The sequence below is a fragment of the Salmo salar genome, chromosome 15, assembly GCF_965601325.2.
Source record: "Salmo salar chromosome 15, fSalSal1, whole genome shotgun sequence".
Taxonomy (NCBI): Eukaryota; Metazoa; Chordata; class Actinopteri; order Salmoniformes; family Salmonidae; genus Salmo; species Salmo salar.
The window spans coordinates 115,248,772-115,264,584 of NC_138305.1; the positions used below are offsets into that span (position 1 = coordinate 115,248,772).

General features: G+C 44.9%; 1 protein-coding gene across 2 annotated transcripts; it reads left to right on the plus strand.

Annotated features, from left to right (window-relative positions):
- Nucleotides 1-902: 902 nt before the first annotated feature.
- On the plus strand, nucleotides 903-15,121 carry ebp (EBP cholestenol delta-isomerase). 2 transcript variants are annotated; one of them, XM_045696598.2, is made up of 5 exons: nucleotides 903-1,113; nucleotides 2,726-3,053; nucleotides 3,227-3,263; nucleotides 14,661-14,791; nucleotides 14,899-15,121. In XM_045696598.2, the coding sequence occupies exons 2-5, from the start codon at nucleotides 2,726-2,728 to the stop codon at nucleotides 15,111-15,113; spliced, it is 711 nt and encodes a 236-aa protein (XP_045552554.2). In that variant the 5' UTR covers nucleotides 903-1,113; the 3' UTR covers nucleotides 15,114-15,121. The 2 variants fall into 2 exon arrangements, with proteins under 2 accessions (XP_045552554.2, XP_082818446.1); XM_082962320.1 differs by lacking the exon at nucleotides 903-1,113 and adding an exon at nucleotides 2,395-2,413.
- Nucleotides 15,122-15,813: the final 692 nt, after the last annotated feature.

Sequence of the window (15,813 nt, forward strand, 5' to 3'; positions counted from 1 at the left end):
GCATACACTTTGTAGTCTATAGCCTATGGATCATTTGGTTGAGACCACACTACATAGCCTATAGGCACACTTGATATTGCACGCCCAGCAGAGATTCAGAGATGAGGGGCAGCATCGGGCACACATCGATATATAGCCTAATAAACATCTAAGTCTGAAACACTGAGAAATATAGAAATTTCATAAATTACATGACCCTCCAGTGGAATAGATTAAATAAATAGTAAACCCTCCAATTGACAGAAACTGAAAAAGCATGACCTCCCCATTTTCCTCCAGGTAACAGTTCAGTAAATGTAGATCCATCCCTTGCAATAGCACAGGTGGAGATCGAATTTCAATATTAAAACAATGTTGCAAATGTCGGAGAGACAGACAGCAACGATTATACAAAATTCCGCTGTTGAAAAGCAATTACTAGTCTTAAAGAAATGGGAGATAATGTCTAGATGCTTTTTTTTACAGTGGAAATGAAGTGTATAACTTGTCTAGCTGGGCTGATAAAACAGTGGATTGCGCAGTGAGATGGGACGGAGTAAATAGGCATTTCAACTCATAGATTTAGCAGGTGGTCATTTGTGGAATAGACACCGATTTGGAGGTTTATTTTTCATAAACGACCGCATCATATTCTTTGAAACTACAACATTTAGCAAAATAGCTTATCAATATGGTTTTAGTACTTTAGGACATTCATACATCATCTTTGTTATGATTCACTTGTTGACGATAACTAGTCACACTTCCGTGTGTGATGTTTGTGATACATTTCATTGGTCGATAACTTGTGACAACATCCATGATCCGAGACGGCTAACCAATCGACAGTTTCTAAAATCTCACGTGTGTGGCTTCGGCACATAATGTTGACCGTTTGATTGGCTATTGTTATCACAAGGGTCCGCCTACTTTTAACCCCTTATTCCCGAGCCACAAATGGAGGTGCCGAAGTGATCTTCTGTTTCCACCTGATTGGAGTAGGAATAAGGCTGGAACCTGTGGGAATATCTCTCTCTTATTGCTGCCAGATCTTTCACTCTGTGTCCCATTGGAAATCGAGGAACTTGGCTTCTCCATTCAGCTTCAGCTAGCATCTTCATCTCTACCTCCGCAGTAAGTTGATTAACGTTACACAGAGAAATTATACAAAACTAAATTACTCCAGACAGTTTTTACTGTCGGAGAACTCATGTTGGAGACGGAATTATGATGACTGTGTTCGCGCGTCGTTTATCGGTTAAAATGTATGTGCCAGTAAAGCCGAGTGGACACTAAGAGGCGGCCCGGTATGGCGTCCCGGTATGGTGGTCCGGTAAAAAATAAAATGGATGTGCCAGTAAAGCCGAGTGGACACTAAGAAGCATCCCGGTATGGCGGTCCGGTATGGCGTCCCGGCAAAAAATTAAATGTTGGAGTACGCGATTCCGGTAAAGCATGAGCCTATCACAAGTAATACAACATGATACAACAAAAATATATAGGCTATTAAACCCTTATTTAACAACTGCATGTCAGCCGCATGAAACACTGGAAACCGGGTGGTATAAACCCAACTTTGCGTTGTGGTTTGAGGAGAAAGCGTACATTTTGTCAAGGCGGGCGCGCTTGGACAACAGTGGATGCATCAATTCATTCAAGTGTAACTAGGCCTAATGTTACAATACAAGTAGGTGTTTTGTAACATGTTTTTTCCCCATTCATCAAATTAGTGGTGGATAGTGCACTGTTGGGGTTCGGATCCAGAAATGATGTGAGTGGACTAACGTGCGCGGGTAGTCTACGGGAGCTGCTTTATTGAGTGATTGTTTGACCATCAGATGACTGGTTGTGTTTATGCCACATTAAAAGGCATAAGGTTTTCCATAAAGTAAAATCAATTGCCAAAAATAGTCTATACATGCATAAATAAATAAAATCATTCAAAATCGGCTACTACACCAGAAAGTAAATACCAAAATAGATTATTGAGTTGGGACTGTCAGTGAAAAGCAGAGAGACACAGCCTAGTATATTGCAATATTTAAAAACACAATGGTGGAAAAACTGTTAGGAAAGAGATTATGAAAAGACTCCAATCTGTCTTTAAGTGATCAAATTTCTTAACTTAATTGAGCGAACTAGTAGCCTATGGTATTGGAGAACATTGGCCATATCCCCAGTCGGTGTGCATATTCACGGTCTTCATCATTGGGTCAGTGCCATTTTTTGTTTGTTCCAGGTTAGATGAAAGTAATTTTCTATTTGTGTCTCCCTTTCTCATAGGCCTATTATATGGATCAGACAACGTCGTTTTTATTGATCTGCTTGGCAGTGTCAGCCGAGTAGGCTACCCTGTAATTTCTGTAGTAAAAAAACAAAAAAATCTACTTTCACTATACGATCACAAGTCCTCAACTGGAAGCTTCATGAAATGGTACCCGCAAAACACCAGTCTCAACGTCAACAGTGAAGAGACGACTCTGGGATGCAATCTTTTATTTTTATTGGCCAGTCTGAGAGATGGGTTTTTCTTTGCAGCATCCCGGAGTCGCCTATTCACTGTTGAAACTGGTGTGTGAACAATATGGTGGAAACTCTCTCCAGTTAAGCTTTCACCAATCCAGTGTTTTAAATGTAATGTAAGGCAGTGAACGAGTGCACGCTTCAGTAGAAGGATAGAGAATTGGAACACAGACTTAGCCTCTATGAAGGGGCAGCTGGTAACATGTCTCTCCCTGATTGGCAGATGGCGAAAAGCCCCGTCCGAGCCACTGGCGTCCCCCACCCCTATTGGCCGCGGGACCTGTCCATCCCAGGCTACGTGGTGAACGATAGGTCAATGCATGAGATCCTGTCCTTCCTCTTCTCTGTGTCGGGTCTCTTCCTGCTGTCCACCTGGGTCCTGACGGGCCGGAAGTGGGCCAGGGATGGCCGAGGTCAGGAGTTCGGGGTGGCCAGGCGGCTGGCTATCTGCTGGTTTGCTGTCTGTGGGTTCATCCACGGGGTCATTGAGGGATGGTTCTCTCTGTACTATGACGTCATCCCCTCAGACCAGAGCTTCCTGTCTCAGCTGTGTAAGTAGAACCTAGCGCAGGAACCCTATGGTAGAACCTCCATTCACTACTAGAACCCTCCAGTAGAACCTCCATTCTCTTCTAGAACCCTCCTATTGCAAGAAAAAGGAAATGAGAACCCACAACAAGCAGAATGTAACTAACAGAACGTTGTCTTCTCTCATTGTCCGCAGGGAAGGAGTACTCCAAAGGAGACAGCCGATATGTCATGTAAGTTTTTTTTTTACTGTCGTTTTCTTCTTTATTACTGTACAAAAAATATAAAAATATAAATGCAACATGTTAAGTGTTGGTCTGTGTTAGCTGAGATAAAAGATCCTAGAAATGTTACTATACGCACAAAATGTATTTCTCTCAAATTTTGTGCACACGTTTGTGGTGTGGCATATCAATAAGCTGATGAAACCGCATGATCATTACACAGGTGCACCTTGTGCTGGGGACAATGAAAGGCTACTCTAAATTGTGCAGTTTTGTCACACAACACAATGCCACAAGTTGAGGGAGCAGTGCAATTGTCATGCTGACTGCAGGAATGTCCACCAGAGCTGTTGCCAGAATTTAATGTTCATTTCTCTACCATAAGCCAACGTTTATTTGAGAGAATTTGTCAGTATGTCCAACTGGCCTCACAACTGCAGACCATGTATAACCACGCCAGCCCAGGACCTCCACATCCAGCTTCTTAACCTGTGGGATGGTCTGAGACCAGCCACCCGGGCAGCTGATACAACTGAAGAATTTCTGCACAAACTGTCAGAATCCGTCTCAGGGAAGCTCAACTGCATGCTTGTCATCTTGACCTGATCGCAGTTTGGGGTCGTTACAGACTTCAGTGGGCAAATGCTCACCTTCGATGGCCACTGGCACACTGGAGAAGTGTACTCTAGATGGATTAATCCTGGTTTCAACTGTACCGGGCAGATGGCAGACAGCGTATGGTGTCGTGTGGGCAAGCGGTTTGCTGATGTCAACGTTGTGAACAGAGGGCCCCATGGTGGAGTTATGGTGTGGGCCCCACGGTGGAGTTATGGTGTGGGCCCCACGGTGGAGTTATGGTGTGGGCCCCACGGTGGAGTTATGGTGTGGGCCCCACGGTGGAGTTATGGTGTGGGCCCCACGGTGGAGTTATGGTGTGGGCCCCACGGTGGAGTTATGGTGTGGGCCCCACGGTGGAGTTATGGTGTGGGCCCCACGGTGGAGTTATGGTGTGGGCCCCACGGTGGAGTTATGGTGTGGGCCCCACGGTGGAGTTATGGTGGGCAGGTATAAGTTACGGACAACGAACGCAATAGCATTTTATCAATGGCAATTTGATAATGCCAAATTCTGAAGCCCATTGTCGTACCATTCATCTGCCGCCATCACCTCATGTTTCAGCATGATAATGGCCATTGAGCATGTTTGGGATGCTCTGGATCGACGTGTACAACAGTGTGCTTCAGTTCCCGCCAATATCCAGAAACTTCGCACAGCCTTTTGAAGAGTGGGACAGTCTAGAATCAACAGCGTGATCACATCTACAGGGTTGCAGGAGTGATTGCAGGGTACAGTGAAAATCTTAGGCTCCGAGCTCTAACATACAGGAAATAAAATTATGAAAATGGTTATATAAAAACTATAATATAGCACTGTGTACATGATATGGTCCCGTGTGGCTCAGTTGGTAGAGCATGGTGTTTGCAACGCCAGGGTTGTGGGTTCAATTGCCACGGGGGACCAGTACAGAGAAAACATTTTTTATGAAATGTATGCATTCACTACTGTAAGTCACTCTGGATAAGAGCGTCTGCTAAATGACTAAAATGTAAGTGTAACTGTAGCAGTGATGAATAAATAAATGTCCATTGGGGTGGAGGCAGAGTAAAGACAGGTGGAATGGGGAGCGGCGTGACCATTGAGTGGGGGAATGACCATGGGGAGCGGCGTGACCATGGGGAGCGGCGTGACCAGTGAGTGGGGGAATGACCATGAGGAGCGGCGTGACCATGGGGAGCGGCGTGACCATGGGGAGCGGCGTGACCATGGGGAGCGGCGTGACCATTGAGTGGGGGAATGACCATGGGGAGCGGCGTGACCATGGGGAGCGGCGTGACCATTGAGTGGGGGAATGACCATGGGGAGCGGCGTGACCATGGGGAGCGGCGTGACCATGGGGAGCGGCGTGACCATGGGGAGCGGCGTGACCATGGGGATGACGCCGGAGAAGATGGCTGCCATTTAATGGGCTCTTAACCAACCGTGCTATTTAGTTTTTTTGCATTTTATGGAACTTATTTTCTACATACTGTTGCTGCTACTGTCTAATGTACGAAAATAGCTTCTGGACTAGAGGTCGACCAATTATGATTTTAACGCCGATACCGATTATTGGAGGACCAAAAAAAGCCGATACCGATTAAATCAGACAATTTTTTTTTAAATAATGACAATTACAACAATACTGAATGAACACTTTATTTTAACTTCATATAATTCATCAATAAAATCAATTTAGTCATGTTCATTTGTTTAAATAATGCAAAAACAAGTGTTGGAGAAGAAAGTAAAAGTGCAGTATGTGCCATGTAAAAAAGCTAACTTTTAAGTTCCTTGCTCAGAACATGAGAACATATGAAAGCTGGTGGTTCCTTTTAACATGAGTCTTCAATATTCCCAGGTAAGAAGTTTTAGGTTATAGTTATTATAGGATTATTTCTCTCTATACCATTTGTATTTCATATACCTTTGACTATTGGATGTTCTTATAGGTACTATAGTATTGCCAGCCTAAACTTGGGAGTTGATAAGCTTTATGTCATAAACAGCACCAATGCTTGAAGCACAGCGACGAGCTGCTGGCAAATGCAGGTAAGTGCTGTTTGAATAAATGCTTACGAGCCTGCTGCTGCCCACCGTTGCTCAGTCAGACTGCTCTATCAAATCAGACTTAATTATAATATAATAACACACGGAAATACGAGCCTTAGGTCATTAATATGGTCAAACGTTTATTCTTTCAGTGAAATACGAAACCGTTCCGTATTTTATATAACGGGTGGCATCCCTAAGTCTAAATATTGCTGTTACATTGCACAACCTTCAATGTTATGTCATAATTACGTACAATTCTGGCAAATTAATTACGGTCTTTGTTAGGAAGAAATGGTCTTCGCACAGTTTGCAACGAGCCAGGCGGCCCAAACTGCTGCATATACCCTGACTCTGTTTACACAGAACGCAAGAGAAGTGATACAATTTCCATAGTTAAAAGAAATTCATGTTAGCAGGCAATATTAACTAAATATGCAGGTTGAAAAATATATACTTGTGTATTGATTTTAAGAATGGCATTGATGTTTATGGTTAGGTACACATTGGTGCAACGACAGTGGTTTTCTTTTCGCGAATGCGCTTGTTAAATCATCACCCGTTTGGCGAAGTAGGCTGTGATTCGATAAATTAACAGGCACCGCATGGATTATATGCAAAGCAGGACAAGCTAGATAACTACACATGGTTGATGATATTACTAGTTTAACTAGTGATTATGTTAGAATGTTTTTTATAAGATAAGTGTAATGCTAGCTAGCAACTTACCTTGACTCCTTGCTGCACTCGCGTAACAGGTAGTCAGCCTGCCACGCAGTCTCCTCGTGGAGTGCAATGTAATCGGCCGTAATTGATGTCCAAAAATGCCGATTACCGATTTGTTATGAACTTGAAATTGGCCATTCCGATTTTAATCGGTCGACCTCTATTCTGGACCTCAGAACAGCGATTACTCACATTGAACTGGACAAAGAATTTCTCTTTAATGAGTCGAACTAGAGGGATTTACTCCAGACACCCGAACAGGCCCTCATTTCTCATTCGCAGGAGAAAGAGACGGGAAAGATATTGGGGTGCCTTGAGGTTCCGCCGACGAGTGGCTAATCTGCCCTTCCATCCATACTATTTTCCAACCCACAATCCCTTAAATAAATTGGACTATCTAAAACCACTTATATCCTACCAACAGGACATATCTAATGTTTCACGGAGTCGTTGCTAAACGACGACATGATTGACATATAGCTGGTGGGTTATACAGTGAGGGGAAAAAGTATTTGATCCCCTGCTGATTTTGTACGTTTGCCCACTGACAAAGAAATGAGCAGTCTATAATTTTAATGGTAGGTTTATTTGAACAGTGAGAGACAGAATAACAACAAAAAAAATCCAGAAAAACGCATGTAAAAAATGTTAGAAATTGATTTGCATTTTAATGGGGGAAAGAAGTATTTGACCCCTCTACAAAACATGACTTAGTACTTGGTGGCAAAACCCTTGTTGGCAATCAGAGGTCAGACGTTTCTTGTAGTTGGCCATCAGGTTTGCACACATCTCAGGAGGGATTTTGTCCCACTCCTCTTTGCAGATCTTCTCCAAGTCATTAAGGTTTCGAGGCTGACGTTTGGCAACTCGTACCTTCAGCTCCCTCCACAGATTTTCTATGGGATTAAGGTCTGGAGACTGGCTAGGCCACTCCAGGACCTTAATGTGCTTCTTCTTGAGCCACTCCTTTGTTGCCTTGGCCATGTGTTTTGGGTCATTGTCATGCTGGAATACGCATCCACGACCCATTTGCAATGCCCTGGCTGAGGGAAGGAGGTTCTCACCCAAGATTTGACGGTACATGGCCCCGTCCATCGTCCCTTTGATGTGGTAAAGTTGTCCTGTCCCCTTAGCAGAAAAACACCCCCAAAGCATAATGTTTCCACCTCCATGTTTGATGGAGGGGATGGTGTTCTTGGGGTCATAGGCAGCATTCCTCCTCCAAACACGGCGAGTTGAGTTAATGCCGAAGAGCTACATTTTGGTCTCATCTGACCACAACACTTTCACCCAGTTGTCCTCTGAATCATTCAGATGTTCATTGGCAAACTTCAGATGGGCATGTATATGTGCTTTCTTGAGCAGGGGGACCGTGCGGGCGCTGCAAGATTTCAGTCCTTCACGGCGTAGTGTGTTACCAATGGTTTTCTTGGTGACTATGGTCCCAGCTACCTTGAGATCATTGACAAGATCCTCCCGTGTAGTCCTGGGCTGATTCCTCACCGTTCTCATGATCATTGCAACTCCACGAGGTGAGATCTTGCATGGAGCCCCAGGCCGAGGGAGATTGACAGTTCTTTTGTGTTTCTTCCATTTTCAAATAATCGCACCAACTGTTGTCACCTTCTCACCAAGCTGCTTGGCGATGGTCTTGTAGCCCATTCCAGCCTTGTGTAGGTCTACAATCTTGTCCCTGACATCCGTGGAGAGCTTTTTGGTCTTGGCCATGGTGGAGAGTTTGGAATCTGATTGCTTGCTTCTGTGGACAGGTGTCTTTTATACAGGTAACAAGCTGCGGTTAGGAGCACTCCCTTTAAGAGTGTGATCCTAATCTCAACTCGTTACCTGTATAAAAGACACCTGGGAGCCAGGAATCTTTCTGATTGAGGGGGTCAAATACTTATTTTCCTCATTAAAATGCAAATCAATGTATAACATTTTTGACGTGCGTTTTTCTGGATTTTTTTGTTTTGTTATTCTGTCTCACTGTTCAAATAAACCTACCATTAAAATTATAGACTGATCATTTCTTTGTCAGTGGGCAAACGTACAAAATCAGCAGGGATCAAATACTTTTTCCCCCCCTCACTGTACACTGCATCAGCAGCTTCTGGTAAGACAAGGGGTGGCAGTCTATGTATATTACAGCTGGTGCACAATATCTAAGGAAGTCTCAAGGTTTTGCATGCCTGAGGTAGTGTGGTCTACAGCTTATCAGGAGATAAACTCTCTAGACAGCCACAAAAAATACAGGTACTCTGTCTACATACCGATGTTGGCACTAAGACTGCACTCAATGAGCTATATACCGCCAAAAGCAAACAGGAAAACACTCATCCAGAAGTGGCGCTTCTAGTTGCCGGTGACTTTAATGCAGGGAAACATAAATCAGTTTTACTGAATTTCTATCAGCATGTTAAATGTGCAACCAGAGGGGGAAAAACCTCTAGGCCACCTTTACTCCACACACAGTGACACAAAACTCTCCCTCGCCCTCCATTTGACAAATCTGACCATAATTCTATCCTGATTCCTGCTTACAAGCAAAAATTAAAGCAGGAAGCACCAGTGACTGTCAATAATAAAAAATAAAAAAAAATGGTCAGGTGAAGATTGATTTTTTAAATTTTTTATTTCACCTTTATTTAACCAGGCAGGAAAGTTGAGAACAAGTTCTCATTTACAACTGCGACCTGGCCAAGGTAAAGCAAAGCAGTAAAACAAACAGAGTTACACATGGAATTAACAAAACGTACAGTCAATAATACAATAGGGAGAAAAAATATATATACACACACACATTCATACAGTGTGTGCAAATGAGGTAAGATAAGGGAGGCAAGGCAATAAAATAGGCCGTAGTAGCAAAGTAATTACAATTTAGCAATTAAACACTGGAGTGCTAGATGTGCAGAAGATGAATGTGCTGGTAGAGATACTGGGGTGCAAAAGAGCAAAAGAAACATAACATGGGGATGAGTTAGTTGGATGGGCTGTGTACAGGTGCAGTGATCTGTGAGCTGCTCTGACAGCTGGTGCTTAAAGCTAGTGAGGGAGATATGAGTCTCCAGCTTCAGTGATTTTGCAGTTCGTTCCAGTCATTGGCAGCTGAGAACTGGAAGGTAAAGCAGCCAAAAGAGGAATTGGCTTTGGGGATGACCAGTGAAATATTCCTGCTGGAGCGCGTGCTACGGGTGGGTGCTCCTATGGTGACCAGTGAGCTGAGATAAGGCGGAGCTTTATCTAGCAAAGACTTCTAGATGACCTGGAGCTAGTTGGTTTGGCGACGAATATGAAGCGAGGGCCAGCCAATGAGAGCATGCATGTTGCAGTGGTGGGTAGTATATGGGGCTTTGATGACAAAACGGATGGCACTGTGATAGACTACTCAGCAAATTGGATGCAGCGTGTTGGAGGATATTTTATAAATGACATCGCCGAAGTCAAGGATTGGTAGGATAGTCAGTTTTACGAGGGTATGTTTGGCAGCATGAGTGAAGGATGCTTTGTTTTTTGAAATAGGAAGCCGACTCTAGATTTGATTTTGGATTGGAGATGCTTAGTGTGAGTCTGGAAGGAGAGTTTACAATCTAACCAGACACCTAGGTATTTGTAGTTGTCCACATATTCTAAGTCAGAACCGTCCAGAGTAGTGAGGCTGGACGGGCGGGCAGCGATCGGTTAAAGAGCATACATTTAGTTTTACTTGCATTTAAGAGCAGTTGGAGGCCACGGAAGGAGAGTTGTATGGCATTGAAGCTCGTCTGGAGGTTTGTTAAGTGTCCAAAGAAGGGCCAGAACTATACAGAATGGTGTCGTCTGCGTAGAGGTAGATCAGAGAATCACCAGCAGCAAGAGCAACGTCATTGATGTATACAGAGAAGAGAGTCGGCCCGAGAATTGAACCCTGTGGCACCCCCATAGAGACTGCCAGAGGTCCAGACATCAGGCTCTCCGATTTGACACACTGAACTCTGTCTGAGAAGTAGTTGGTGAACCAGGTGAGGCAGTCGTTTGAGAAACCAAGGCTGTTGAGTCTGCAGATAAGAATGTGGTGATTGACAGAGTCGAAAGCCTTGGCCAGGTCAATGAATGACTGCACATTGTCTTTTATCGATGGTGGTTATGATATCGTTGCTAAGCTACAGGACTGGAATATGTTCCGGGAATAATCCCGATTGCATTGAGAAGTACACCACATCAGTCACTGACTTCATCAATAAGTGCACCAAGGATGTCGTCCCCACAGTGACAGTACGTACATACCCCAACCAGAAGCCATGGATTACAGGCAACATCTGTACTGAGCTAAAGGGTAGAGCTGCCGCTTTCAAGGAGCAGGACTTTAACCCGGAAGCGTATAAGAAATCCCGCTATGCCCTCCGACAAACCATCAAACAGGCAAAACTTCAATACAGGACTAAGATTGAATCATACTACACCGGCTCCGACGTTTGTCAGATGTGGCAGGGCTTGGAAACTATTACAGACTACAAAGGGAAGCACAGCCACGAGCTGCCCAGTGACATGAGCCTACCAGACGAGCTAAATTACTTCTATGCTCGCTTCGAGGCAAGCAACTCTGAAACATGCATGAGAGCACCAGCTGTTCCAGACGACTGTCATCACACTCTCTGCAGCCGATGTGAGTAAGACCTTTAAACAGGTCAACATTGACAAGGCCGCTGGGCCAGACAGATTACCAGGGTGTGTACTCCGAGCTTGCGCTGACCAAATGTTAAGTGTCTTCACTGACATTTTCAACCTCTTCCTGACAGAGTCTGTAATACCAACATGTTTCAAGCAGACCACCATAGTCCCTGTGCCCAAGAACACCAAGGTAACCTGCCTAAATGACTACCGACCCGTTGCACTCACGTCTGTAGCCACGAAGTGCTTTGAAAGGCTGGTCATGGCTCACATCAACACCATTTTCCCAGAAACCCTAGACCCGCTCCAATTTGCATACCGCCCCAACAGATCCACAGATGATGCAATCTCTATTGCACTCAACACTGCCCTTTTCACACCTGGACAAAAGGAACACCTATGTGAGAATGCTATTCATTGACTACAGCTCAGCGTTCAACACCATACACTGGTGCGTGCTCAGTCCCCTTATGTACTCCCTGTTCACTCATGACTGCATGACTCCAACAACAAGTTTGCCTGATCACAAACAATGACGAGACAGCATATAGGGAGGAGGTCAGAGACCTGGCCTTGTGGTGCCAGGACAACAACCTGTACCTCAATTTAACCAAGACTAAGGAGATGATTGTGGACTACAGGAAAAGGAGGACCAAGCAGGAGGCAAAGAAGTGTCATGGACATCAATGAGGCCGAACAAATTGAGTAGCATGGGAAGATCCGCATGTTGTCTGTGGTCCATCACGGATGAGGGAGAGGTTGTTATCCTGGTACCACACGGCCAGGTCTCTGACCTGCTTCCTATAGGCTGTCTCGTCGGTGATCAGGCCTACAACTGTTGTCATCGGCAAACTTGATGATGGTGTTGGAGTCGTGCCTGGCCGTGCAGTCATGAGTGAACAGGGAGTACAGGAGTACAGCCATGCAGCCAGTGACTGATTTGGTTACTTCTCAATGCCATCGGAAGAATCCCGGAGCATCTTCCAGTCTGTGCTAGAAAAACAGTCCTGTAGCTTAGCATCTGCTTCATCTGACCAGTTTCTTATAGACCGAGTCACTGGTGGTTTCTGCTTTCATTTTTGCTTGTGAGCAGGAATCCGGAGGATATAATTATGGTCAGATTTGGCAAATGGAGGACGATGGAGAGCTTTGTACACATCTCTGTGTGTGGAGTAAAGGTGGTCTATAGTTGTTTTCTTTAGGTTGCACATTTAACATGCTGGTAGAAATGAGGTAAATCAGATTTTAAGTTTCCCTGCATTCAAGTCCCCGGCCACTAGGAGCGCCGCCTCTGGATGAGTGTTTTCCTGTTTGCTTATGGCCGTATACAGCTGGTTGAGTGGGGTCTTAGTGCCAGCATCGGTCTATAGTTGTGTGTGTGTGTGTGTGTGTGTGTGTGTGTGTGTGTGTGTGTGTGTGTGTGTGTATAGACGGCTCCGAAAAATATAGATGTAAACTCTCTTGGTAAATGGTGTGGTCTACAGCTTATCATGAGATACTCTACCAGGCGAGCAAAACCTCGAGACTTCCTTAGATATCGTGCACCAGCTTTTGTTTACAAATATACATCGGCCGCGGACCCTTGTCTTACCAAAGGCTGCTGTTCTATCCTGCCGAAAACGCTTAACTCCCCAGCTGTAAGTTAATCATGTTGTCGTTCAGCCAAAACTCGGTGAAACATAAGATATTCGTTTTTAAGGTCCCGTTGGTCTATTTTTTTTATTATCGATTCGATTGTACGTTGGCTAATAGGACCGGTGGTAAAGGTAGATTACCCTCTCAGATGACGGTCCAGGTGCCTTGTAAAGATCTGTCTTTTCCTCCTGCCAATGACGGGGATGAGGGCTGTTGTCTGGAGTAAATCCGTCCCGTTCGTTGAAGAAGAATACCTCCAGGGTGAGTAATCGCTGTCCTGTTGTCTAGAAGCTCTTTTCTGTCATAAGACACCGTGGCAGAAACATTATCTACAAAATAAGTTGCAAATAAACAAGCACAATTGGTCACTGGATTGTAAAACGGCAGCCATCTCCTTCGTGGCCATTACTTATTTTGTCTGGTAGGTTCGTGTCACTGGGCAACTCGTGGCTGTGCTTCCCTTTTGTAGTCTAATCATTTGCAACCCCTGCCACAAGTCAGCATTTCACTAACGTCTACACCTGTTGTATTCGGTGCATGTGACAAATAACAGCATAGGGGGAGCAACATGACCATTGAGGAGGTGTGGGGACCAAGTGATTTAAAAACATAATTAAAAAAATAATCCTATACAGTGCATTCTGAAACTATTCAGACCCCTTGACTTTTTCACATTTTGTTACATCCTTATTCTAAAATGGATTAAATTAAATGTTTTCTTCATCAATCTTCACACAATATCCCATAATGACAGTGAAAACCAGGTTTTTCAAATCTTTTTTTCTGTGCTAATTTATTCAAAATAAAGTGATACTTATTTAAATAAGTATTCAGACCCTGTGCTGTGAGATTTGAAATTGAGCTCAGGTGCATCCTGTTTCCATAGATCACCCTTGATGTTTCTACTACTTTATTGGAGTCCACCTGTGTTCAATTCATTGGACATGATTTAGAAAAGGCACACACCTGTCTATATAAGGTCCCAATCGGGGGAGAAGGGCCTTTGTCAGGGATGTGACCAAGAACCCGATGGTCACTCTGACAGAGCTCCAGACTTCCTCTGTGGAGATGAGAACCTTCCAGATGTCAACCATCTCTGCAGCACTCCACCAATCAGGCCTTTTATTGAGGAGTGGCCAGACAGAAGCCAGTCCTCAGTAAAAGGCAAATGACAGCCCGCTTGGAGTTTGCCAAAAGGCACCTACATTTAAAAAAAAAATAACATTATTTAGCTAGGCAAGTCAGTTAAGAACAAATTCTTATTTACAATGACGGCCTACACCGGCCAAACCCGGAAGTCGCTGGGCGAATTCTGCGCCGCCCTATGGGACTCCCAATCACGGCCGGTTGTGATACAGCCTGGATCCGAACCAGGGTGTCTGTAGTGACGCCTCAAGCACAGAGACAGTGCCCTCCTAGTGATTGGAGAGTGTCGAGGAGGTGATCTTTGCCTCTCAAAGCACTAACCCTAACCCTAACCCTAATGAATCTTTCAATTGACTGATTTCCTCATTAACTGTGACTCAGTAAAATCTTTGAAATTGTTACATTGTGTTTTATATATTTTTGTTTAGTATACTAACTGTAGTCTGAGAACAATTCAATCAACTGCTGAGTGTTCTCTCCCCCTCCTCCCCCCTCTCCTCCTCCTCCTCCTCCCTCCTCCTCCTATCGCGCTCTCCTCCCTCTATCGCGCTCTCCTCCTCCTCCCTCTCTCCCTCTCTCCTTCTCTCTCTCTCCGTGTAGAGCTGATAACTTCACGGTGTGTATGGAGACAGTAACAGCCTGGTTCTGGGGACCATTGAGTGTGTGGACGGTGTTTGCCTTCCTGGGCAACAAACCATGCCGCTTTGTCCTGCAACTCATTGTCTCTCTTGGTAGGTACACTGATACAGTACCGGGGGGGGGATGGGGGGATGGGAACCCTATGAGCTGATTCTGATCTGTGTGTTTTTAAGGCTGACATTTTATTATCTTATTCCAGGTCAGCTGTATGGGGCGGTGCTGTATTTCTACACTGAGCACCGTGATGGTTACAGCCACAGTCAGATGGGTCACCCTCTGTACTTCTGGTTCTATTTTGTCTTCATGAACATCCTCTGGATCATCATTCCTCTGGTCCTCATACTGGATGCATGGAGACACCTGCAGCAGGCCCAGACACACACTGACCTGGCCCAGAAGGAGAAGACCAACTGATGAGTAGGGGGGGGGGGGGGGGGGGGGGGGGAGATGAGCAGGGTGGGAGGGAGAGCAGCAGGGGGGAGAGCGGCGGGGGTGGGTGGGAGAGCAGCGGGGGTGGGTGGGAGAGCAGCGGGGGGAGGGAGGGAGAGTGCGGGGGTGGGTGGGAGAGCAGCGGGTGGGAGGGAGGGAGAGCGCGGGGGTGGGTGGGAGAGCAGCGGGTGGGAGGGAGGGAGAGCGCGGGGGTGGGTGGGAGAGCAGCGGGGGGGGGGGGGGGGTGGATTAAAGAAAGGATATCAAAATAGCTAGACGGAGAAAGGCAGATACTTTTAGCTGTTGAACAGAACTCTGATTAATAATAGTAATGTTTGAACTGACCGAACAAAATCATGTTGATAGATACTGTCATGTATGTGTGGATTGTATAGAATATTTTTCATAATTGTGGCATTATGCAATGTGAATTTTCCATTTTTCTAAACTGATTAAACACATGACGACATGTGGTCTTTGACTCTTATCTGTTGGTTTGTGTACAGTGCATTCAGAAAGTATTCAGACCCCTTCCCTTTTTCCACATTTTGTTTATGTTACAGCCTTATTCTAAAATGGATTAAATGTATTGTTTTCCCTCGTCAAATCGACATCATAATACCCCATAATGTATACATTTATAAAAACTGAAATACCTTATTCACATAAGTATTCAGACCCTTTG

Coding starts and splice junctions, on each gene's coding strand:
- ebp (XM_082962320.1), top strand. Junction 3,264..14,660: donor GGAGACAGCCGATATGTCAT/GTAAGTTTTTTT, acceptor CTCTCCGTGTAG/AGCTGATAACTTCACGGTGT. Junction 14,792..14,898: donor GCAACTCATTGTCTCTCTTG/GTAGGTACACTG, acceptor ATCTTATTCCAG/GTCAGCTGTATGGGGCGGTG.